The sequence below is a fragment of the Mustela nigripes genome, chromosome 17 (assembly GCF_022355385.1).
Source record: "Mustela nigripes isolate SB6536 chromosome 17, MUSNIG.SB6536, whole genome shotgun sequence".
NCBI lineage: Eukaryota > Metazoa > Chordata > Mammalia > Carnivora > Mustelidae > Mustela > Mustela nigripes.
Genome location: NC_081573.1, coordinates 25,674,441 through 25,702,171, shown reverse-complemented (window position 1 = coordinate 25,702,171; position 27,731 = coordinate 25,674,441). Strand labels below are relative to the sequence as shown.

General features: G+C 36.3%; 1 protein-coding gene across 1 annotated transcript in view; it reads right to left on the bottom strand.

The window, feature by feature from the left end:
- LONP2 (lon peptidase 2, peroxisomal) overlaps positions 1-27,731 on the bottom strand; it is a 112,934-nt gene that overhangs the window by 70,645 nt on the left and 14,558 nt on the right. Inside the window, exons 5-8 of the mRNA XM_059383465.1 lie at positions 25,106-25,269; positions 23,458-23,552; positions 8,853-9,111; positions 236-377 (exon numbers count right to left, since the gene is read on the bottom strand). Of these exons, the coding sequence (XP_059239448.1) occupies positions 236-377; positions 8,853-9,111; positions 23,458-23,552; positions 25,106-25,269 (660 nt within the window). The remainder of the gene's footprint in view (positions 1-235; positions 378-8,852; positions 9,112-23,457; positions 23,553-25,105; positions 25,270-27,731) is intronic.

Below are 27,731 nucleotides of genomic sequence, written 5' to 3'. Positions count from 1 at the left end.
AAAGTATTTGATAAAAACAAAAAAAGAAAAAAGAAATGAGGGTATTATTAGAGAAAGAAAGAAGAAATCTCTAAGACATTTTAACTTAAGTATTAATTTGCTTCAGATTTTAGTCTGTATCACACTTTTTCCCATGATTAAACCCACACCAATATATATGCTACTGACTACAATAATTTGCTCCCATCCATACTCTTCAGGTGTGTTCAAAGACAGGGAAGTTTCTAAATCTTACCTCAAGCAGAGCTGCTGCAGGATCACCTTGCAGACTTTTTCCTAGTTTGTCAACCTCATCTAGCAGGAACACTGGATTGTTAACTCCAACAGTCTTCAAGCCATTGATTATACGACCAGGCATACTGCCTACATAGGTGCGCCTACAGAAAGCAAGCAAGCAAGTTATCAAGAAGATGTCAGGGGGCAAGAGTGGTATCACTTAGAAATCAATATTTAGGACTGGGAAAAAGTCATTTAGTTATCACAATAATATAGCAAAGAGGTACTATATATTTAAAAAGCTCTATGATACAACCAAGAGTTACCAGATCCAATTTTTATTTTCTATTTAATTTTAGCTGTAAGTTTCCCATAATATTTAAACAATATAGTTTTTGCCGATTAGTGAAATCGTGAAACATTATACTTAAATAATTATAACTCTTACTTCTCAGGATTCCAAATATCCAAAGAACCCTAATAAATCTTGTTTATTTAATTCTCATGCTTTTCACAGTTTCTCAGAGTACCCTCCCTACTCCCCCCAAAACAAGCACTTTTTTACACACTGAAATGGTTGTCCCAGGGCAGGTTAAAACATCATCATCATCATTTCCTTTATGAAGGAAATCAGAATTGTTTCAAAGGGCCATTCAAAATGCACACTCCCTTCCCCCCAAAAAACCCAAATTCTTTTATTTATTTATTTAAAGATCTTATTTATTTGACAGAAAGAGACATAGCAAGAGGGAACATAAGCAGGGGGGTGAGAGAGGGAGAAGCAGGTTTCCCACAGAGCAGGGAGCCTGATGTGGGACTTGGCTCAGGATCAAAACCTGAGCCAAAGGCAGACGCTCAATGACTGAGTCACCCAGGCACCCCCAAATTATTTTATTTTAGAGGCAATAGATATTTATTACTTATAGTAAGATCTGGGGTCAAAAGTATATATATCAAAATTCCATTAATTCTGGCCTTTTGAATAAAACTGTGTTCATCCCACATGTATTAACTAGTATAACCAAGTTCAGCCAGATATTTTGTTGTGCTTTAAAATGAGGCTCCTTTATCATATCTGAACAAGAATTATCTACATAATTATAACAGATCTAGAGGGTGGCATAAATAAAAACAAATGTGTTTGTCAAACTGAGAAGTGACACTTTTTTTTAAACAAAGCCAGCAAAACTTTAAGCAGTAATTTACTAATTTTAATTACAACCTTATTGCCTAAGCCATGTGTAAAGCAGATGCTGTTTGTGAAAAGATATAAAAGCCTGTCTGCCTACAAGAAACTGATCAAATGGGGTGTTACAGCAACAGCTTTCTTAGGATAGGCACAAAGCCGATCCAAGAGGAGGCCTCAGTTTCACCACATGACTGTGTAAAGTAGGACAGAGTAAATAGAGCGACCTTTGAAAAGACAAGAAAGCCTTACAAATATCGTGGGAATGCCTTACATCCAGAGAGGGTGACCAAGGCACTGGAACCAAATACAATAAACACTGTGCTATTACAATAAGGAGTCAGCACATTCAAGATTTCAGAATGGAATACAAGAAGGATGAGACTCAAAATTAATAAAAGTCTCTCAAATTATTTTTCTAGAGAACATACAGTATTTCTGTGAGTAAGTAGGGAAGGGAAATTAAAAACAAAACGAAACACTGCAAAGCCTCTAAGGGTCATTTCTTACTGCATCAACTTCTCTCTTTTCCTTACTGTTTCTGACAGGTAGATTTCAAAAACAGGTAATGATAATTCTAGACCTAAAGTCATGGAGAGGAAAATAATATTTTAGGCAGATCTCCTTTCTAAAGAAGCAAAAATCTAGATCCTAGTCTAATTCCTCTAAACCTTTCATTGCTTCCCGGAGCTTAGTGAATAAATCCAAACTCCTGTGAATTCAAAGCTCTTCACAAAGCAGTCTGCATGCCCCACCCCCGCCCCGCAGCCTTCCAAACCTGCTGTCCCCTAAGCTCTTGCCTTATCTACAATCACAATCCTATTATGCCCCTTGTGCTTTTTTAACCTCTGTTAATATGGTACCTTCCTGCCCTTAACACTTTCCCTGCCTATGTAGATCCAGAAATTCTAAACTTCTCCTGACCAACTCTCACAATGTGATCTTCCCCAAAATGCAATGTCTATAGCATTTACAGGCCCTGCAATTCATCTGATGCAGTTACAACTTAGTTTTTATTTATGGGTACCAAGTATATAGCCTTTTCTAAAGAGCCAGTGAGCACACTGATGATAGAGAGTGAGTCTTATTACACAGTAGATCCTGGATACAGAACGGTCAGACCGTTCTCCAAACAAAGGCTTGTTTTCCCAATTTATTTAAGGACAACAGATCAACCATGCCAGCACCCAAAGTATTTTTCTTTCACCATTGTGAAGGACAAACAAGCCTTTGAATACTGCTTTGAACAAACTACTTGACCTAAGTCTCAGTTAGTTTCCCTATCTGTAAAATGGACGTAATGAGAGCGTATTCAGCCTCATGAAATATACAATTATAATAAATAGGTAAAGGACACAGTATAGTGCCTGGCACAAAGTAAGCTTTCAAAAGATGTTCACCGATGTTAATGTCTTTCCAGAGCACCAAGCACACTCAATGCCCTGAGTGTTCTTCAATCACAGGTGACATTCCCCAAATGTGTACCACTAGTCTAGAGGTCAAAGAAGAGAACCATTAAATAGAGCCAAAAGCTGTGGAAAATATCTATAATGTGCTATCTTTGGCCAGGAGGTATGGTAACAGGTAATCCACTGACTGAAGAAACAGAATAAATCTTTGGAATAGGAATCAGATGGTTAAAAATGTAGTAATACACAAAATAAAAATGTTCTCTTTCAATATCACCCAAAATAACCACTTTTAAAAAGTAAATTAGCATATCAAAATAGCCTCCTGAGAAACTACATAGGTAGAAAATTAATGAAATTAATACTCTTACAAACTACAACTTTTTTGAGGGCAAAAAAAATTTTTCCATGTCCTTTTATCGTGTCCTTCCTCATAATATAACATCTAGAAACCAGCACAGCACAATACAGGGCCGTCTTCAAAGAATGTGTTTCTTCAATTACTTACTATTTAGTCCATATACATGATTACCTAGAAGTTTTTCTTAAAACTGAAGTACACAAGTTAATTTAAAAACTATATGAATTTCTATTTTTCTTGTACAGGTACTTGTACAGGCAGTTCATAGGTTTATCAGAACTATTCAACTAGTATATGACATAAACAAAACTGTAAGTGTCTACATGGCTCAAAATGTTAAGTTACAAGATCACCATTTTTCATTTTCCAAAATATAGTCTGGTTTATGCTTCAAAAAACAACCACAGACAATTACAATATCATGTATTTACATCTCCATGGTAACTGACGACTTTATTACTCTGTGTCTGGGTATCTTCAAATCCAATGTAAGCCAAAAGGCTGGTCAGCCTGTCACTGTCACTGACATCTAAGTATCAGGAACAATTATGTATTTACTCATCTCTCTCCCAATGTTTAAAGAAGGGAGGAAAACGGGCATTTCACCATCACCTTTTCATGCCTGCTCAATTAAGGAGCTTTCATGGGATACAGTGCAAACTACTGAAGCGATACTTAGGAAGAATCTGTAATATAAAAATGTATGTTATAAGGTTAAGTGGAAAGAGGATTACAGTTGCTTAAAGAAAAGGGTAAAAGGTGCCCAGTGAAAAGTCTGGCAGGAAATAAAATGTTAATAGTGATTATCTTTGTGTATGGTAGAAAACATGAGAATTTTTTTTTCCTTTTTAAAAAAACTTCCAAATTTTCAAAAAAAAAAAAAATTCCAAATTTTCTACCACGGGTGTATACATCTCTCTTCAACTGGGAAAAGTAATAAGCCTTAAAAAGAGATCCTAATGATCTCAAAAGAAAAACAGTCTTCTTTTTTTTTTAATATTTTATTTATTTATTTGACAGAGAGAGATCACAAGTGGGCAGAGAGGCAGGCAGAGAGAGAGAGGAAGGGAAGCAGACCCCCTGCTGAGCAGAGAACCTGATGCGGGACTCGATCCCAGGACCCCGAGATCATGACCTGAGCTGAAGGCAGCGGCTTAACCCACTGAGCCACCCAGGGGCCCGAAAAACAGTCTTTAAGGAACTAAAAATAGTCCTTAATATGGCATGCCTAAACAAATCAAATTGTTATTCTTATAGCAGTCATTCCTAAATCTTTTTATGTACTCATTTGCACAGATGCACTCATTTAAAGGACCATAAGACCTTCAAAATATAAATGTGTTTTAATCTTACTTGAATTCACAAAGCACTCAGAGAGAACTTACCATGTCTGGCACTCTGCTGTGAACATGGAATGATACAAAGGACAATAAGACAAGCTAAAAACCCTACTCTACAGAGTTCATACTTTCCCCATATTTATAGTTTATCTCTATAGTAATGTACTATGAATGCCAGAGGCCTATATTATTTAATCATCAAAAGAAAACAATGGACAATAACTGGTCAGTTTAGAGAAGAGTAAGATCATAACTGACTGCACATATGTTAATGGAGAAAGCCTTGAACTGGGGCCTAAAAATGAAACTAAACTTTAAAGAGGCAAAGAAGAGCGATATGCAAATACAGGTTATAAGGAGGATAGTGAGTAAACTATAACATGTCTGGCATACTATGCTAAAAATATATTAAAAGCATGCTACTTTGCTTATTTTCCCTTTGTGGAAATTAATAATGAAACAGCTAATTTATTTAAAACATCACCATTTCAGGTTCATGAAGATGTATCATGGAAAGCAAAAGTTCATTTTTCTTCTCACCTTGTTTGAGCCAAAGATTCCTTACAATGGTACCATTTTATTATCTGAACAAAGAGCTGGCAAATCACTTCCAAAGGGTTACTATCAACAATAACTTGAGATATATCATAGCAATAAGTACATTTCACTAGGAAACAACTAATGAAAACTATTACACAAACATGATTTCATAAAACTTATCCTAAAAGAAGTTATATTTAATTGCTATGAGCGGATTTAAATTCTTTAAATATTTAAATATAAAAATGTTAAGCTGTAAAAAATACCGTAGGAACAGAGATTCTGTGGCTTTTATGAAAGTGAACAGAAAAACCCCAGCGGAGGCAAACCCAAATGAGAAACGTTGAGAAGACTGTAAAGCTGTACTAGTTAATATGGAGCATGGACTCTCCTTCCTTTAAGCCATTCAAAATAATATAAACAAAAACAATGAGCCAATGTAAAGTCAGATTATGATTTTCCAAGTTTAAGATTTAAATGTAAACCAAATCTTTCTTTTGCTTCCCCACCTCCCATTTCATTATCACTGGACTCTAAAACATACATATTTGTTTTTAAAATCAATTCCTAAGGGTGCCTGGGTGGGTCAGTGGGTTAAAGCCTCTGCCTTCGGCTCAGGTCACAACCCCAGGGTCCTAGGATCAAGCCCTGCATCGGGCTCTCTGCTCAGCAGGGAGCCTGCTTCGTCCTCTCTCTCTGCCTGCCTCTCTGCCTACTTGTGATTTCTCTCTGTCAAATAAATAAAATATTTTTAAAAAAAATTAAATTAAATTAAAACCAATTCCTAATATCACCTTTCTTCATATAAACAGGTATTTCTAGCAAAAGGCTGGAGTTCTAAGCATGGGAAAATAGGAAAAGTGAGTGACAAAATCAAGAGAATAAGCAAGGAAGATAATATAAAGCAGCTCTGTTTTTCCCTGGCTATTTTAAGACTGCAGAACAGTGGTGCCTACTCAGAGGCTGAGGAAAAACAAAACTTTGCATGAACTCTAATTGTGAGCATGTGACCAGTACTTAAATGCCAAGACCTGGGTGTTTCCAAAATGCTTCAATTGTCACATGGAACCACTTGTTCTCACACACTCCACCCCATGATTGTGCTATAAGCTACTATTCTTCCTCCCCTTCGATTTACCTCCAACTCACAAGCTCTGACATAAGTCCATACTCTGTTCTCAACCACTGCTCTCCTGAATGGCCACACCCCACTCTCTACCAGCTTCCAAACAGGTTTTCAAATAAAAATTTTCTCCAGGCTTTGATGCTTTGGGAGGACTGGTGGGCAGGAAGCCCCCAGTTGTACGAGGGCAGGCTGCTGTAGTGTTTAATGAAACACCTAGAGCAGTGACAGTGAGGGAGTACTTCTCAGCAGGCACAGAATGATTCAGACTAATCCATACACCCTTTATTTGGCAACAATCACAGCCTCTATGCATGTCACACATTCCTAAAAAGCTTATATTTACACAAATTTTTTAGGCAAATACACAGCCTCATTTTACAAAAGACTCACAACAGATTCCATTTTCTTAATGACACTCACACATGTGGAAGAATATTCACTTGAACAGATTTTATGTCTAACAGTGTAAGTAAAAACTTAAAACTAAAGCTCTGCTTGAAACCAACAATGTTCTTAAGTGGTGAGGATTATGATATTACATATTGCCCACCAAGAGTCATCACAAAAGGGACGCCTGGGTGGCTCAGTTGGTTGGACGACTGCCTTAGGCTCAGGTCATGATCCCGGAGTCCTGGGATCGAGTCCCGCATCGGGCTCCCAGCTCCATGGGGAGTCTGCTTCTCCCTCTGACCTCCTCGCTCATGCTCTCTCTCACTGTCTCTCTCTCTCAAATAAATAAATAAAATCTTTAAAAAAAAAAAAAAAAAAAAAAAAAGAGTCATCACAAAAATACATTTTTCCACAATTCTGTCACATAAATTAAATAATAATGCTAAGAACAGGATTTTTAGGTACTATTTAAAAATCAGATTAAATTCATTGAAGCTTTTAAAATGTAAACTTGCTTTCCTGAGAATTTAAAATTAATAATTAAAGCTAATTTTTATCAAATGCTTATTATTATGTGTCAGGCACTGAATAAGTGCTTTCCAATCCTTACTGAATAAGCAATAAACAATGTGGCAAGAAAGAGGACAGATTACCTACATGTCATGTGCTCATGATATAAATTTCATGACAATAATTCCACAAATTCCCTAACTTCCATCAAACACTTACACAATTATGCTACAGATATCAAAAGAAAGAAGTGAACTAAAACAACAGTGAATGCATGAATCAAGTCACTTGAATGGGAAACATCTCCCAAAAGCTCTTGAGCTAAAATAAAAAAGATTCAGGCTCTAGATCCGGTTTCTCCCAGATTGGTATAAGGTGCCAATTTCTTTATAAAAGCAAAGGACAGCCTCTAGTGGCACATATGAGAATAAGCAGGTCTAGGTGACAAAAAGAGTTAGAAATTGCCAGAATGACCCAGATCAATTCCCCAACCTAATCTGCAGCCCTCATTGTTTATTTATTAAAATCTTGGAATGATTTTTCTTTAATGCATAAGAATTGTAAATAAGCAAATAAAAGAGAAAAAGGAACATTTTTCATGGAAAAGTTTCTGAAAAGGTTTTCTGCCTAAGGCCAATGATCTAATAAAACAAATGGAAAACAAAATGTTATAAAAGCATCCCATTCTCCCCCCAACACACACAATCTAAGTTTAATCCATATTCACCAAACTCTAAATATGCATTTAAATTAGCCAACTTAAATTGGCAGTTGGTCACTGCCAGTACCTGCATAATTTTCAAAGCCTCTACGTGTAATTTAGATTGCTTTAACAACTTTAAGACTGAGGGTATGACCCTGAAGAGAGAAGTTTTATCTTCAGTCTAACTACTTCCTACTGGAAGTTAAGCAGTTTCTTAAAAAAAATTTTTTTTTAAAGCTGAGATATCACTGACATTAGTTTCAGGTTTACAACATCATATTCTTTAATAAGCATCCATGATTTCTACATTTTAAAGTGTTCTTTAATATACACATTATAGGTATATTTTCTCACAACTTGCAACTGCTATGAAACCCTTAAACCTCAAAAGAGAAAGTTCATGCTTTCCCAAAGCATCTTCCAATCTGAACAAAAGAGATCAGAGAGAACAAAACCATGAACATAACATGCAAATCTGATTCTAATAATGTTGGATTAATCAAAGACTCAGTTCTCACAGTTCAATGTGTTTTTATAGAAAGGGTGTCAAAATTGCAAGGATAGCTCTTAGTAACTATCTTTTCTCCTTATTACTTATATCCGTATGGAAAACCAGCCTTCTAAAAGAAAGTTAAACTGCAAACACGTTTGTTATCAAAGATTTCTTCCCTTCTCTGACCTGCCCCAGCTGTGTTTTACTTATTTTTTAAACTCTAAGAGTTAGGGGTCATTAATTATGAAACGTTACTGGGCCAAAATGAATGTAAAGACTCTAACATCTAACCATAACTGATTTATAACTACATTCAAATGAAATTTCAGGAAGGCTGACTAGTTATCCATTGTCAGACAAATAACAAGGTTAGTTTGGATGCACCATTACAGTTGAGGCTCTACGCCAGCTAAAAACATCCTATAGATGTACTATAAATAAATACTATGAGTGTCCTTTTGATTCAAGGTATCGCAAATAGTCCTTTGAGAAAAAGATATACATTATGCTTTGGCTTCTGAAGGGCTTTAGTCAATTAAAATGGAGAATCAGAGACTAAACTGAGAGAAAGAGTCTACCTGTGTCCTCGAATGTCAGACTGATCACACACTCCTCCAAGTGCAATCCTGTGGAACTCCCGACCAAGAGTTTTGGCCACTGATCTTCCCACACTTGTTTTACCAACTCCGGGAGGGCCAACAAAGCAAAGAATGGGGCCCTTTAGGTTGTTCTTCAGCTGTCTGACAGCCAGGTATTCCAGCACTCTCTTCTTCAGTTTTTCCATAGCATAATGATCATTATCCAGAAGAATCCGGGCAGCTCGAATATCCAGACGGTCTGTCAAATAATCCCAGAAGCACACAGAATTTTTAAATGGAAGAACTGCTTTTGAAGCTGACAAGAGTCAAAAAATACATTTTAGGGAGAAAAAAAAAAAAAGGTAACAAGATGAGAACAAAAGTGGATCTTTCTAAATGAGTCTTCAGGGAAACCTGGACCTGGATTTTTTGCTTAATAAGATTTAGTATCAACAGAAATAGTAAGTACTACATACACAATTAAAAACTCAAGGAGCGCGCGTGAGTGGCTCAGTCAGTTAAGCATCTGCCTTCAGCTCAGACTGAATTCCGCAACAGGCACCCAGCTTAGAGGAGCCCCTGCTTTTCCCCTTGCCTGGGTCCTCATGCTCTCACGCATGCTCTCTCTTTCTCAAAAATAAATCTTAAAAAAAAAAAAAAACCCAAAAAACAAAGAAAAACCCCTCAAGTTTATATTCCTATCATTTCATTTTCTTGGTATACTTTCCTTCCATGGAGACATAATTTCTACATATTCCATTTGTGCTGGCATTTGTTTATCCTTTTCTGAAGTATTTTTCTTCTTATTACAGAAGTAATATATGCTCATTTCAAAAAACCCAGTGACACCAATACAAAGGAGAAAACTGTCACCCATAATCCCATGTGCTCAAGAAAGCATCCCTACCTTTACTTTGGTGTGTACTATGGTAGGTTTTATATATGTGTGTGCATACACATGCCCTATACCTATTTTTCAAAATGAGATTATATGATATCTTCAAATTTTGTAAAATGTTTTTTTCACTTTGCATATTATGGATGCCTTTAAGGGTCCAATGTATTTTCTAGTAATATTTTAATGGCTATATAATATTCCATTATTTAATCATCCATACTCATTTAAATAATTCCCTACTGCTGAACATTTATAAATCTTTATAGTTATAAAGCATGCTTTACCATGCATCCTTATAACTAAATCCCTACCTATATCCAAAACCACTTTCTTTAATCTATAGGGAGAGGTGCTGGGTCAAAAAAAATACATAAGATGTATAAAGAACTATCTACGTTCTATCAATTAAAGTCTCACCAGTAAAGTATGAGTTAGGCTTTAGTTCTATAGCCAAGGTTTCATCAGGTCTACTGATGTGCTTTACTACTTAAAATACTTGTAGATTAAACCATTAAATACTCATGGTCACCGGCAAGAATTCATCAGCTGAGTGACATCTGGGGGATGATACCTGGCCACATGATAGTACTGATAGAGAGAGGAGAAACTGGGAAGAAGGAAAACATACACAAGCCAACTCTTTCAGTTATTTGGAATCTGCTCTGCATTCTTCCTACAGAGAAGGAAAAAAAAATAACCTTAAATGGTAGTTTGGTTCCCAAGCTAGTCTGAAAAAACCTGGCTAAGCAGTAATATATGTAATTTAATTATAGCACTGTTGCTTTTAGTTCTGGCTAAGTGATTTGGAAAGGGAAGAACAAAACTTCTCCCCCCTTCTTTGGCTTCAAACCCTAATTAATAAATACATGAACAAATGAAAGATAGGAAGTTTCCCAACTGTTTTATAATGCAAACCCAGACTCTAAAACCTACCACAACAAACACAAAAGAAAACTTCAGCCCAGTCCCATTCTGTATATTAAAATTCTACTAAATCAAATCTATTCAGAATAATCTTCTAAGGCCTAGTGGGATTTATTTTAGTTATGCAAAGATGGTTTAGTATTAGGTTACTGATGTATTTACTACATCACCATGTCCAAGAAGCAAAACTCTCCATCAGAATGTCATTTTGTACCTAAAAGCCACTTGTTATAATGAAATATCCACCCCTAATTAACATTCAGTAAACTAAGAATAGAATTCCATGTAATTTAGAAAAAACTGAAAACACTCTGAAGGAATTTCTTCTAAGAAATATGTCAAGTAAAGACAATTTTAAAAAGCGTCTCGAACATTTGAGGAAAGATAACTTCCATACTACATAAAGAATTGTTTTGTGTCTTTTTCTATACTGGATACAATTTTTTCTGATTATTCTTTTCAATGATTCAAAATGCATGCTTCCTAGTTCAAATAATATATGTAGTTACATGTAAAAAATACAAAATGAAATGAGTATTAGCTTCTTGAGTTTTTAGTTGTGTAGTACTATTTCTGTTTATACTAAATCTTTTTTACAACTAGAAGACTGAAATGGTATCTACTGGCCCTTTCCATTCAAGATGGGAAAATCAGCAAACTCATTTCTCCAAATCTTTCCTTTCTGCTTTTGGTGACCTCTACTGTTAAGCTTCTCTCTCAACAATCATGAAAAACAACTTCATGGTTTTGTAACCACACTCATAATAATTACTTAGATCTAATTCTATATAGGAATGGCGCAGAAGTTCAACATGCCTCCCTGTATATCACAATTTACCCATTTTCAGTTCTCTGCTGGAATACTAAACAATGAAAAGTACGTTCATGTGGGGCAGGTACACGAATGTTATGCATCTCTAATGCTGACACACACCCAGCAGAGACTGAGTTTCTAGTGTGTGGGTGGTCTCCTTATATAGTTTTGAAAACAGTAACAGCTTTGTCCTGTTTTTGTACTTTTTGTTTATTGAAGTAAAGAACAGGAGTCAGCACTTTTGCATTCAATTAAATGTTTCCCTCCAAAATCTGTACAATTATACTGTATAAGCCTGGTAAAAATTCCTGATAAGTAATTAAGTTCACTTTTTAAATAGAACAAGTTAGAGGAGGGAGGAAGCTGAGAGCAACTTACAAGGCTACCAATGGCAAATAATCAAATCTGCAATGTTAATATTCTCAGGCCATTACACTATATATTCTATATGCACCCTGCATTTAGTTAGAATAAATCCTGAAGCAAAGAAAAATGTTACTGAGATAATACCAAAATTTCAAAATAAGGCCCCTGGGATTACCAAATTATCTAGATGCTCTCAGCACAATATACAAGTCCTACTGTCAAGAGAAAGTAACGGGTTTTGAAAATTGTCACAACTCTATCAACAACAACAACAAAGTAACTATCAAACATATACTATCAGGGAAGCTTGGCAGGTGAAACAAAAGCAGAGCAGTTAAATAACACATACAAAGTTTAAATATAACTTTCTTGTCCAGGTCCAAACTAACAGAGCAGAGCCCTCTCCCAATCTCACAGAATAGGACCACTTTACTTAAAAAGTAGGCATTGGAGAGTTATAAGTTAACAGAAGACTACTGGAACTAAAATGGACTTCCCAACAGCCCAGTGAGATCAGGACCAACAGCTGATCACAAACTGAGTCAGATGACATGAAGAGAGACCAAGTCAATGAGAACACACGTTCTCCTCCATTCGTTTCACTACGGAATTTCCAAAAAGGATTTTGATAAAAGAATTAAATCAAGAAATTCAGCTTCAGTTTGTTTGGTAAAATAACTCAACTAGAAGGGAATGTGGTCATGCAAACATGAAATAAACTAAGAAATAAATTTACCAGCATAGTAACATTAACAGCTCTATGAACAGTAGCTAAAAACCTGGAAACAAACCATATACCCATCAACAGGTAAATGGATAAACAAATTACTAATCTATGTAGCAACATGGACAAACCTCTAATTATGCTGAAAAAAAATCAGAAAAAAAGGAGTACATACTACATCATTCCCTTTTATAACATCTTTGAAAATATGAACTAATCTAAAGAGGTTGGGGATTCGGAGGGAAACATGGGAGGTAGGGATTACAGAGATGCATGAGAAAATTTAGGAAGGGATGGTTATGTTTGCTACCTTAATTATGGTAATGGTATTACAGATACACATGTTAAAACTCATCAAAGTATATGTACAGTTTACTGTTTATCAATTATACCAAAATAAAGCTGGAAAATAAAGCAAATAAAGCAAAAAAAAATTATTGCTTCTGAACAACTGCTTCTATAGTTCATCAGTGCAACCTAATTTAATCTAATGAAGACTTGCAGATTCTCAGAATTTAAGAGAAAACAAAATGTGAATTAGCCTTTTAATTTTATACACAAACATTCAAACAGGGAGAAAAACTTAAAAACAAACTAAAATCTAGAGGGATGAATGCAAATTTATAGAGCATCATTGAAGAATAATTAGCATAACTTAGAATGTACCTGCTTTCCACAATAAGAGCCTAAGAACTATTAAGAGGAATAAAATCTAAGGGTTGTCAAAACAAAAGGAAGATGATCAGGCCAATTTCATCTTAGTACTACCTAGCCGTGTACATTAAAAATGTGTTAAGATGACCCTGGGACGCCTGGGTGGCTCACTCAATTAAGGGTCTGACTCCTGATTTTGGTTCAGGTCATGATCTGAGGGCTGTGGGATTCAGTCCCACATCGGGCCCTGTGCTCAACAGGGAGTCTGCTTAGGATTCTCTCACTCTCCCTCTGCCTCTCCCCCTGCCTGTGCATGCATGCATGCTCTCCCAAATAAACAAATAAATTTTTAAAATGTGTTAGGTGATCCTTTCCAAAAAAAAAAAAAAACTAATTAAAAAGGAGTTATTTTGAGGAAGGAGGCAACATGGTGGAAGAGTACGGGATCTCATTTCAACTGGTCTCTTGAATTCAGCTGGACCCCTATCAAATCATTCTGAACACCCGTGAATTCAACCTGGGATGTAAGAAAAGAGTTGCGGAATTCTACAAATAGAAAAGCAACCAATTTTTGCAAGGTAGGCAGTGCAGAGAAGTGAATATGAAGGGATATATCTGAAGATAAATGGTGTGGGGATGGAGTGCAAAATTGGAACTTCTAGAAGTTTGCTCCCATCAGGAACATTCCTGCCTGAAAGGTGCTCAGGTGGCGAAGCGGAGAAGAATCCTAGGTGGGACAGTGTGGTCTCAGGATCCCTGGGGCCACAGAAAGAAAGGGGGTGCCTGAGCCAGCAGAGTTTCCAAGCACTGGAGTGGGGAAACTGGCTACAGTCAACAAGCCTGGGAGTACACTCTCAGCTTGGTTTGCCATAAACCACAAACCATGGGCACAAGTGGGTAGCCAATCTCCAACTGAGGCCCACAGCAACCCTCTTCCCTTCCCCAGGAGGATCAATGCAGTTGTATACTGCAGGAGTCTGCAGAGTGTGGCATACACAAAAAAACAGACTGCTTTTCCCTGAGGGTTTACTGAAGAGAGGGGGCTGTGATCTTTTAGCTCTGGGGCTGGAAATTAGGGTACCACCATTTTTATTTTCATCCTCTAAAGTGGTGCAGAAAGCCTTCAGGGAGCAAAAGCCACATGGAGCAACCCGAAGTAGCTTACACTGAGCCCAGCCCTCTGGCAAAGGGTGGTATAGCACCCCTAGGGAAAAACACCTGAGAAATCAGTGCAGCAGACACCCCCCACCCCCACCCAGAAGACCAGCTGGAACATCAGGCGAATACCAAGTTTATAGAGCACAGAGAACTGCAAAAAGCCAGGGGAAAACAGTACATAGAATTCAAGGTTTTTTTTCTCATGATTCTTTTATCTTTCAATTTAAATTTTTTCTTTTCTTTTCTCTTTTTCCTTTTCAACTAGTTTCTTATTTTAATCAACTCTTTGTTTTTAAGACTTTTTTTAACTTTCATTTTTACATTTATAAAATTTTATAGATATAGTCTTAATTTTCAGCTTCCTTTCACTAAATTCAATTTTATTTTTGTGTATATAAAAGTTTTGCTTTCTTTATAATTTTGGCATTAGTGTCTTCTAACAAACAGGCCAAAATACACCTAGGACGAAGTGGATCACCCTATTTTGTCCACCTGGGAGATTATGTTCTTTCTTTTTTCCCTTTTCTTTTTCTTTTTTTTTCCCTTTCTGTTTTGGTTTCTGACTTATTCAGCTTTGTCTAGTGTGTATTTTGCTTGGGTCATGGTTTATATTTTTGATATGTTCTCTTGTCCATGCATTCTTCTCTGGGCAAAATGATTAGAAGGAGGAATTCATAACAAAAGAACCAGAGATAATACTCTGTGCCACACACCTAATCAATATGGATATAAGTAAAAAGTTGGAGATGGAATTCAGGATAATTATAAAGTTACGAGCTGAGCTTGAAGAAAGCATAAAAGACACTAGAGAATCTCTTCATGCAAAAATAAAATCTAATAGGCTGAAATTAAAGATGCTTTAACTGAGATGCAGACTAAAATGGATGCTCTAACGTATGGTAAATAAGGCAGAAGACAGAGTGATAGAGGAAGACAAAATGATGGAAAAAGGAAGGAATTTGAAAAAAAGAGAGAAAGAGAGCTAATGGACTATGAGGGGAGGCTCTGAGAAATCAAGTGGTATCATAAAGCTAAACAATATTGGCATTACTGGTGTCCCAGAGGAAGAAGAAAGAGAGAGGGCCAGAAGGTATATCTGAGTGAGTCATGGCTGAAAATTTCCCTATTCTGGAGAAGGAAAAAGGCATTCAAGTCCAGAAGGTACAGAGAACCACCCTCAAAATTTGATAAAAATAGATCAACACCCCAACATATAATAGTGATGCTTGTAAATTTCACAGATAAAGAGAAAAGTGAAAGCAGCTCGAGACAAGAACTCCTTAACCTACAAGGGTAGGAACATTTGACTGGCAGCAGACCTGTACACAGAGTCCTGGCAGTTCACAAAGTTTTGGCACTAAATGAGAAAAACATCCAGCCAAGAATACTATATCCAGCAAGGCTGTGATTCATAATGGAAGGAGATATAAAGAGCTTCCAGGGCAAACAGAAACTGAAAGAATATGTGACCACCAAGCCAGCCCTGCAAGGAATATTAAGGGGGATTCTGTAAAGCAAAGAAAGACTCCAAGAGTAACATAAACTAGAAAGAAACAGAGACAATCTACAGAAACAGGGACTCTACAGGCAAGACAATGACACTAAATTCATATCTTTCAATAGTTAACTCTGAATGTAAATGGGCTAAATGCTCCAATCAAAAGACACAGGGCATCAAACTGGATAAAAAAGTAGGCATCAATATGCTGCTGTCTGCAAGAGACTATTTTAGACACAAAGATGCTTCCAGATTGAAATTGAGGGTGTGGGAAACCATTTCCTAGACTAATGGACTTCAAAAGAAAGCTGGGGTAGCAATCCTCGTATCAGACAAATTAGATTTTAAACTAGAGATTGTATTAAGAGATGAAGAGGGACACTATATCATACTTAAAGGGTCTACCCAAAAAGAAGATTTAACAGTTATAAATATTTATGCACCTAACTTCGGAGCAGCCTGTTATATCAACCATTAATAGCCAAATTAAAGAAATACACAAATAATACAATAATAGGAGGAACTTCAACACCCTACTCAAAGCAATGGAGAGATTATCTAAGCAGAAGATTAATAAGGAAACAAGGGCTTTGAATGAAATACTGAACCAAATGGACTTCACAGATACATACAGAGCATTCTATTCTAAAGCAACATGTGCACATGGAGCTTTCTCCAGAACGGATCATGTCCTGCGTCACAAATCAGGTTTCAACCAATACCAAAAGACTGGGATTATTCCCTGTATTGTCAGACCACAATGCTTTAAAACTAGAACTCAAACACCAGAGGAAATTTAAGAAAGAATGCAAACACTTGGAAGTTAAAGAGCATGCTACTAAGGAATGAATGGGTAATTTAAAAACCTCAGTGAAACTAATGAAAATGAAAACAGAGTTGTTCAAAACCTTTGGGATATAGAGGATATATTCCCCCAACAGGGAAGCATGTAGCAGTACAAGCCTCTCTCAAGAAACAAAGTCTCAAATATACAAGCTAACCTTACACCTAAAGGAGCTCGAGAAAGAACAACAAATAAAGCCTAAACCAAACAGAAGAGGAGAAACAGTACAGATTAAGGAAACAGAAACCAGAAAAACAGTAGAACAGATAAACAAAACTAGAAGCTGATTCTCTGAAAGAATTAATAAGATCGATAAACCCCCTAGAGAAACTTAACAAAAAAAAGAGAGAGAGGGAGAGATAGAGAGAAAGGACCCAAATTAATAAAACCATCAACGAAAAGAGGAGAGATCACAACCAACACCAAGGAAATACAATTTTAAAAACACATTATGAGCAACTAATGCCAACAAATTAGGCAATCTGGAAGAAATTGATGCATTCCTAGAAATGTATAAACTAGCAAAACCAGACCAGGAAGAAACAGAAAATCTGAACAGACCATAGCCAGCAAGGAAACTGAAGCAGTAATCAAAAATGTACCTAATCTTAACCCTAACATACAAGATTTCAGGGCCGGATGGCTTCCCAGGGGAATTGTACCAAACATTTAAAGAAGAACTAATACTTATTCTTCTGAAACTGTTTCCAATAACAGAAATGAAAGCAAACTTCTAACCTCGTTCTATGGGGCTAGCATTACCTTGTTCCCAAAACCAGACAAGGACCCCACCAAAAAGGAGAATTAGGCCAACATCCCTGATGAAAACGGATGCCAAAATTCTCTCCAAAATACTAGCCAATAGGGCCCAACAGTACATTAAAAGGATTATTCGCCACAACCAAGTGGGATTTATTCCTGGGCTGCAAGTGTGGTTCAATATTAGCTAATCAATAAGTGTAATATATCACATTAATAAAAGGAAGGACCAGAACCATATGATCCTCTCAACAGATACAGAAAAAGCATCTAATAAATACAGCATCTTTCCTGATTAAAACTCTTCACAGTGTAGGGATAGAGGGGACATACCTCAGAATCATAAAAGCCATATAAGAAAAGTCCACAGAAAATATAATTTCCAACATGGAAAACCTGAGAGCCTTTCCCCTAAATTTCCCCAAGGAACATAACAAGAATGCCCACTCTCACATCTCACTGTTGTTCAACATAGTACCAGAAGTCCTAGCATCAGTAATGAGACAAGAAAAAGAAATAAAAGGCATTCAAATTAGCAAAGAAGTCAAACTCTCACTCTTCTCGGACATACTTTCTGTGGAAAACCCAAAAGACTCCACCCCCCAAATTGCTAAAACTCACACAGGAATTCAGCAATGTGGTAGGATATAAAATCAATGCACAGAAATCAGTTTTATTTCTACACACTAATGAGAAAGAAGACAGAGAAATTAAGGAACCACTCCCATTTACAATTATATCAAAAACCATAAAATAGAGGCGCCTGGGTGGCTCAGTGGGTTAAGGCCTCTGCCTTCGGCTCAGGTCATGATCCTAGGGTCCGGGGATAGAGGCCCGCATCGGACTCTGTGCTCAGCAGGGAGCCTGCTTCCTCCTCTCTCTGCCTGCCTCTCTGCCTACTTGTGACCTTTGTCTGTCAAATAAATAAATAAAATCTTTAAAAAACAAAAACAAAAAAACCATAAGATACCTAGGAATAAATCCAACCAAAGAGGTAAAGGATCTGTATTCAGAAAACTACAGAACACTCATGTAAAAATTTGAGGAAGATGAAAAGAAATGGAAAAACATTCCATGCTCATGGACTGGAAGAATAAATATTGTTAAAGTATCTATGCTATGCTACCCAGAGTAATGTACACATTCAATGCAATCCCTATCAAAATTCCATCAAAATTTTTCACAGAAAAGACCTGGAATAGCCAAAGGAATACTGAAAAAGAAAGCCAAAGTTGGTGGCATCACAATTCCGGACTTCAAGCTCTATTACAAAGCTGTCATCATCAAGACAGCATGGTACTGGCACAAAAACAGACACATAGATCAATGGAACAGAATAGAGAGCCCAGAAATAGACTCTTTACTCTATGGTCAACTAATCTTTGACAAAGCAGGAAAGAATGTCCAATGGAAAAAAGACAGCCTCTTCAATAAATGGTGTTGGGAAAATTGGACAGCCACATGCAGAAAAATGAAACTGGACCATTTCCTTACACCACACATGAAAACAGACTCAAAATGGATAAAGGACCTCAATGTGAGAAAGGAATCCATCAAAATCCTTGAGGAGAACACAGGCAGCAACCTCTTTGACCTCAACTGCAGCAACATCTTCCTAGGAACGTCGCCAAAGGCAAGGGAAGCAAGGACAAAAATAAACTATTGGGATTTCATCAAGATCAAAAGCTTTTGCACAGCAAAGGAAACAGTTAACAAAACCGTAAGACAACTGACAGAATGGGAGAAGATATTTGCAAACGAAATATCAGATAAAGGGCTAGTGTCCAAAATCTATAAAAAACTTAGCAAACTCAACACCCAAAGAACAAATAATCTAATCAAGAAATGGGCAGAAGACATGAATAGACATTTCTGCAAAGAAAACATCCAGATGGCCAACAGACACATGAAAAAGTGTTCCATATCACTTGGCATCAGGGAAATACAAATCAAAACCACAATGAGATATCACCTCACACCAGTCAGAATGGCTAAAATTAACAAGTCAGGAAATGACAGATGCTGGCGAGGGTGTGGAGAAAAGGGAACCCTCCTACACTATTGGTGGGAATGCAAGCTGGTGCAACCACTCTGGAAAACAACTTGGAGGTTCCTCAAAATGTTGAAAATAGAACTACCCTACGACCCAGCAATTGCACTACTGGGTATTTACCCTAAAGATACAAACGTAGTGATCCAAAGGGGCACGTGCACCTGAATGTTTATAGCAGCAATGTCTACAATAGCCAAACTACGGAAAGAACCTAGATGTCCATCTACAGATGAATGGATAAAGAAGATGTGGTATATATGCACAATGGAATACTATGCAGCCATAAAAAATGAAATCTTGCCATTTGCGACGACATGGATGGAACTAGAGGGTATCATGCTTAGCGAAATAAGTCAATCAGAGAAAGACAACTATCATATGATCTCCCTGACATGAGGAAGTGGAGTTGCAACATGGGGGGATAGGGGGTAGGAGAAGAATGAATGAAACAAGATGGGATTGGGAGGGAGACAAATCATAAGTGACTCTTAATCTCACAAAACAAACTGAGGGTTGCTGGGGGGAGGGGGTTGGGGGGGTGGGGTTATGGACATTGGGGAGGTTATGTGCTATGGTGAGTACTGTGAAGTGTGTAAACCTGGCGATTCACAGACCTGTACCCCTGGGGATAAAAATACATTATATGTTTATAAAAAATAAAAAATTTAAAGAAAAAATTTTTTTTCACAGAGCTGGAACAAATAATCCTAAAATTTGTATGTAACTAGAAAAGACCCCAAATAGCCAGAGGAATGTTGAAAAAGAAAACCAAAGCTGGTGGCATCACAATGTCAGACTTTAAGCTCTATTACAAAGCTGTAATCATCAAGATAGTATGGTACTGGCATAAAAACAGACACACAGATCAGTGGAACAGAATAGAAAGCCTAGAAATGAACCCTCAAGTCTATGGTCAACTAATCTTCAACAAAGCAGTAAAGAAGATCCAATGGAAAAAGAAGAGTCTCTTCAATAAATGGTGCTGGGAAAAATTGGACAGCCACATGTAGAAGAATGAAATTGGACCATTTTCTTACAGCATATACAAAGATAAACTCAAAATGGACAAACGACCTAAATGTGAGACAGGAATCCATCAAAATCCTCGAGGACAACAGAGATAGCAACCTCTGCAACCTTGGCTGCAGCAACTTCTTGCTAGACAAGTCTCCAAAGGCAAGGGAAACAAAAGCAAAAATGAACTATCGGGACTTCATCAAGATAAAAAGCTTCTGCACAGCAAAAGAAACAGTCAACAAAACAAAAAACAAAAAGGCAACCTATAGAATGGGAGAAGATATTTGCAAGTGAAGTATCATATAAAGGGCCAGGATCCAAGATCTACAAAGAACTTATCAAACTCATAATAGCCCCAAAAAAACAAGAAATGGGTGACATGAAAAGACATTTCTCCAAAGAAGACATCCAAACAGCCAGCAAACATATGAAAAAGTGCTCATATCACTCAATATCAGGGAAATACAAATCAAAACCACAAACAGATACCACCTCACACCAGTCAGAATGGCTAAAATTAACAAGACAGGAAACAACAAATGTTGGCAAGGATGTGGAGAAAGGGGAACCTTCTTATACTGTGGGTGGGAATGCAACCTGGTGCAGCCACTCTGGAAAACAGCATGGAGATTTCTCAAGAAGTTAAAAATAGAGCTACCCTAAGACCCAGCAATTGCACTACTAGATATTTCCCCAAATATATAAATATATTGACCTAAAGGGGTACCTGTACCCCAATGTTTATAGCAGTAATGTCCATAATAGCCCAACTGTGGAAAGAGCTGACATGTCCATCAACAGATGAATGGATAAGGAAGACGTGGTATGTGTGTATATATCATACATACACACACAGGAACACTATTCAGCCATCAGAAAGGATGAATACGTACCATTTACATCGACATGGATGGAACTGGAGGGTATTATGCTGAGCGAAATAAGTCAACCAGAGAAAGAAAATTACCATATGGTTTCACTCATATGTGGAATATAAGAAACAGCATAAAGGATCATAAGGGAAGGGAGGAAAAACTGAATAGGAAGTCATTGGAGAGGCAGACAAAGCATGAGAGACTCCCTCAACTATAGGAAACAAACTAAGGGTTGCTAAAGGGGAGGTGGTTGGGAGAATGAGATAATTGGGTGATGGGCATTAAGGAAGGAACGTGATATGATAAGCCCTGGGTATTATACACAACTGATGACTTACTGAACGCTAAATCTGAAACTAATGATATTATATTGGTTAACTGAATCTAAATAAAATACAAATCTAAATAAAAACAAAAGAAAAAACAGAAGATAACAAAGAGCATATAGCAAACAGCATTTCTAAACCACACTATCCTCTAATATACACCTGATAAATGGTCATCTAAAACTGTGATTTGGAAAAAAAGAAAATTTAATGCTGCTGCTTTAGGATAGAAAGTGTCAAGAAAAAATGTAGCATATACATTAGAAGCAGAAAAGATTAATATATTCAATTTAGTGTTCAATGTAAAGAAACTGGGAGGAGGAAGAAACGATCAAACTAGATTGAAGTTAATGCATTAGGCTGTTCCTCCTGAGATTCTTGTTGAAAAAAGTTTGTAGCATATGAGATCACATATGTAATGTTGCCTTTAAGGTAAAATTAAGTGTTTATGGATTAAAAATGGCAAAGTCCAACTGCAGTGCTCCTTTAGTTCCCCAACCCCCAAAAAGGTTCTTGCAATTAATTGTATTTTCAGAATACCTTATCATTATTATAAATAATATCTTACTTAATAATAATAACTTTTATTATACAAATAGTATATTAAATAAGATTTATTTATTGTTTTATTACTTTATTATTTATTTTATTGTTTTCTTAGTTTTATTACATTCAGTGACTATATGGTCATTTTCCATGGAATTTAGAGCTTGCTAAATCACATAAGGGCTTGACAAGATTTATATTTAATCTGGATTATGTATTCTCTTAAAAATAAATTTGACGTATAACACTGTTTAAGAAAAAAAAAAAAGAGGAGCTATTTTAACCTTAACATTGTCCCACCATAGTTAATTTAACAAGAACGTGCTTCATTTCTAGGAGGCAAAAACAATTTTTTTTAGTTCTCAGTACTGGAGGGGATGGTCCTCTCTGTAGATTGATAGGAAAGTATTTTTTAATATTAAAAATTCAACATCTGGAATCTGGTTTGTATGGCACATCTTATGTGGGACATAAATGTGTGCTTTAGAGGAAACATTAAAAAAAAAAATCTCTAGCACTTTCTTAAATGTAGGGATTTTACTAGCCAGGATAATATATTTTGAAATTTTCAAAAGTCAACCATATGGATACCTCAATGCCAGCAGCAGTTCAGGCAATCAGTTTACTGCTGAACTCAGTAAACCCTGTGCGTAATACCAACCTGTAATACTAGCCTGTCCAATAACAGAAACAAGTACAAATAAATGGTTCTAAGAATTATGAGAGTCATCCCAAGAGAAAAGAGCAAATCCATAGGAAAGAGAAAAGTTTTACTGAAGGACAGAAGTTTAAACTCACTGGATAGGCTTTTGTATGAGAAAAACAAACTTCGAAATGGTACAACTGCTCCATTTACATATAACTATTTCTTTAAATATTAATGTTCATCATCGACTGAATACTGGTATTAGGAAACACATCAACAATTACAGAAAATCCTATTTTCTCCAAAATCAGGCAAAAGGCGCTTTCATGAGCACCTTCTTTTCCTGTTTGGTCCTAAGACCTAGATGATACAAGTTCAACATCTTAATAATTTATGTTAGAACTATAGTAACAGTAAAATAACAAGTGGTGAGTATTTCAACAGAATCATGAGCTTTCTGAGTAACATTCAGACTGTAAAAAGGTGTTATTTTGTTGGCTTACCAGTTGTACTTTTGTTCCAAGGAAGTTCCACCATAAGTTCTAAATAATTTCTAGTCAGAGCATATTCTGGCATTGACTGAGGCATTTTTTTGAGTCTGTAGGGAAAGAATACATAGCAAAAATGTTCCACAACATAGAAGAATTCCCTAAAAACACAAAAATCCAGCATCTGCCTTTCTTGTGTCAGATATACTATGCATATTTGATTTTAAAAATCTGGAAATGTTTTTAAAAATCAGGCTATTTTGTTTTGTAATGTACTTATGGAAAAAAAATTAAACAGATACCTGCAAACTGGGGGGGGGGGGGGTAACAGAGGTGAGGGATAAAACACTGTATCTAATTCTATCCTTGAAATATGACCTTACCAGTATCAGTACCTCACAGTGGGAGTCTCAAGTCACATTTATCCATTGATATACCTATCACAGTAAGATTTAAGTGCTTAACCATGCATAAGACAATAATTATATATTTTTTGTATCAGAGATGAAATCAGCTCATCAAAGCAAGCTTATATCAGATATTTAATTAAAAATGCAACTCCCATAATAAATGCAGTGTTTAACAGGGTTCTGCCCACAACAGATGTTCTACATTAATTAATGCCAGCAGTATAAAGTATTCCTGAACTGTAACTCACATCCTTAACTGTGAGCCTGAGAAAGTCAAGTATTTAGTTACTGAGCATTCACTTAGGTTCATATAATTCATTAATAAAAGAAAATGCAACATAGTTATAATGTGTCAAGTACAGAAAGAAAATACTGGTTTTCTATTTTTAACCCTGAGATTATCCATATACCCTATGCTGTCATAAGTTTTCTGTGTACTTTACCTTATACAAAGAGAAACTGACAGTCCCTGCCCTCTAGAGTTTACAATCTTTTTTTTCTTTTCTTTTTTTTTTAAATAAAGATTATTTATTTATTTATTTATCAGAGAGAGAGAGAGAGGGAGAGAGAGCAAGCACAGGCAGACAGATGGCAGGCAGAGGCAGAGGGAGAAGCAGGCTCCCAGCCCAGCAAGGAGCCTGATGTGGGACTCGATCCCAGGATGCTGGGATCATGACCCGAGCCCAAGGCAGCTGCTTAACCAACTGAGCCACCCAGGCATCCCCAATCTTTTTTTTCTAAAGAAGAAAAAAGTGACACGTGAAGAACATGATAACGAACAAACACTGTGTCTAAACAAAGCACAACCTATTCATTGAGACAATAAAAAGGCAGTTAACAAGGGTGATCATGTTTGACAGTACACTATAGGTGGAAGAACTGCACCACCTATACAAAGCAACTGAGAAAAAGAGTTGGGACACTGGTGTTAATTCAGCAGTATTAAGAGTGTTTTAAAATCAGATTCTGGTTGAGGCATGAAGAGGGATAATCTGAAGATTCCACACAGATCACACTATAATCTGAGAATTTGGAAAGCCATGAAAGGTAAAAATTGACATTGGAAAGATAAAATGAATAGAATGGTCTATACCTACATTAACCATAAGGAGAAAGGTTAAAGAATATAAAACAACGCTTTCAGTTTGAGATCCAAAGAAGACTCAAGTTTCCATGAGTAATGAATTTTCTAACATTAATATGCAAAATGAAAATACCAACGAGTGAATAGTTTCTTTTCAGCGTCAATTTACCTTTTTATCTCTTTAACACAGACCTTATGGGCCTGCTCTGGCATACTGGATGTTCGTATTTTTCTCTCTAGCATGACAATGTCATCATTGTCTTCATCCTCATCATCATCTTCTAAGGCTCCTGGGATGTGTGTAATCCTCCTAATAGGACGTATTGCTATAACCTAAAACAGAAAGTAGAAGAGCAAAACGGTGTGTCAAGATAAATTGGAAATGAGGTACCTAGTAACACACAAGGTTATAACTGGTGCTGAATAACACTTTCATAGAGTCTACATCTTTAGGAACTAAGTTCATAATGATAACTAAGAGGCACAAACACATATAGAAGCACCAGAATTCCAAAAGTGGATCAACATAAAGTGGACATTACTTTACTACATGCTTATACTACAAAATGAGAAAAAAATTCAAGAACTGGCTCTAAAAATAATGAAAACATCTAGGACTATCTTTCTTTGAGCTACTACGGCAGTCACTACTTTCTTTATTATATTAATATTTAGTAATTACCAACAAGAAATTCCACTTCCCCTCCCACATTATAAAATTTCTAACATCTCTAATGTTTCTACCATTGACTCTATTCTCATTTATCCCCTCCACACAGAGAAGTCTTCGTCCTTTCAAAATATTTCATCTTACGTAGGTCCCTTTCCGTTAACTACACACTCTTTACTTCCCTTTTTCTGATGTTCTGCTTTTCCATCAAGTGGCTTTGACCACCACTTCCCTTTCCTTCTTAAGTACTTAAATAATCTGTATTTCATACTTTGACTTTTGTCTCCATTATGTTGAAATTGCTCTCTGAAACCCAACAACCATCCTCTTTGCCAACTCAAATGGCTTTGTGTTCTCTTTCTCCACAACTTCTCTATCATATTTTAAAACTTCCAAAGTGCTCTTTTGAAATTCTCAACTCAACAATATCATGAATCAACACCAGCCATCACTGAAGCAAAATGACAGGTACTTCATTTAAAAGCATGGCTATTTATTTTTTTAAACTATTATTGTTATCTATTTAATACATTCAAATATAAAAAGTTAAAGACATAATGCAGTAAATAAAAAAGCAATTTTATAGTAACAGAAATAGTGAATCTATACCTTTATCTACATAACTCACTGGCAGAAAAAATAAATAGTCTTAAGTATGAAAAACTGAAACAAAAAATTTTCAAATGAGAGTTTTAAAAAAGGACATCAATTATTTCATTATTGAGACATAAGTAATTTTTTATACAACCTTTTTCTTCCAGCTACTAAAGAGTGCTTTTCAATTCTTAAGGCAGAGAAAGTTTTAGGCCTAACTCCAAATACTATCCTCTGATTCCTACACTTTCGTAACTATTGCCTGTTTGATCATTTTCTGAAATGATTTTGAACATCTTTCCATTTAAGCAGTGGGAGTATTTTGTTGATAACAGCTGGCAGTTTTCTGTGCCTCCCAACACAGAGTGTGCCTTGCTTTGTCTTTCTGCACAAAATGTATAACTAAATTAATGATCTGATCTCAAATGAGAAGTTAATTCTCATTTCTGCTGTTTGAAACAGAATCATGTCCTGAAACAGAAACACCAGACAGGCTACTCCTGCCTCTCTCATTCTCCTCCACCCTGCTTTGATGCTCCTTCCTTAGTCCCACTGGTGAGGAATCCTTCACCTTGCTCTTCTCTTTCTACAATGTATTCTCTTTGATGAAGGAACACTTCTATGTTGATGTTCATCAAATCTCTAACATGATTCTGAACCTTCCACTTACTTTCTAATAGCCTTCAGAGGCCTGTCATTTCAACTCTTGCCAAAATCAAAAGTATGTTCCTGATCTTAGCTCTGCCCACACATAACAAGAGTAAAATTGATAGCTCAAGGGAGACTTCAGACAGACCCCATATAAATGTAATATATGATAATGAAGGTATCACAAATCAATGGGGAAGTGAAGAATTACTTGTAATAGTGCTGAGTTAAATAAAAAGCTATTTGGGACAAAATACAACTGCTATCTTCACTTTAGGGCAAAATAAATTACATATGGATTAAAGAGTTAAATACTTTTCAAAAGTCAGCTAAAGGTAAACTGAAAGTGCCTATTTACCAAATCACTGGAGGATACAGGACTCTAAGCTTAGAAGACAGAAAAGGATGAGCAGAATTGGAGTAAATGAAAATAAAAATTTTTTTAAGTTAAAAACAAAAAAGTCAGCTAAATTATGGCACAGCATAGTGCCACAGTCCTTTTAGGAAACAATTTTGTAGTATGTTCTTAATATTACATTAAAAAATGAAAAAAAGAACATTTTAATAAATGCAGAAAAAGTGTTTGTCAAAATACAACATCCACTCATGATAAAAAGCTTCAAGAAAGTAGGTTTAGAAGGACCATACCTCAACATAATCAAGTCCATATATGAAAAACCCACAGCTAACATCATCCTCAATGGGGAAAAACGGAGTTTCTCCTCTTGGGTCAAGAATAAGACAAGGATGTTTACTCTTACCACTTTTATTCAACATAGTACTGGAAGTCCTAGCCACAACAGACACAAAAAGAAATAAAAGGCATCCAAACTGGCGAGGAAGAAGTAAAATTTTCATTATCTGCAGATGAAACCATACTACA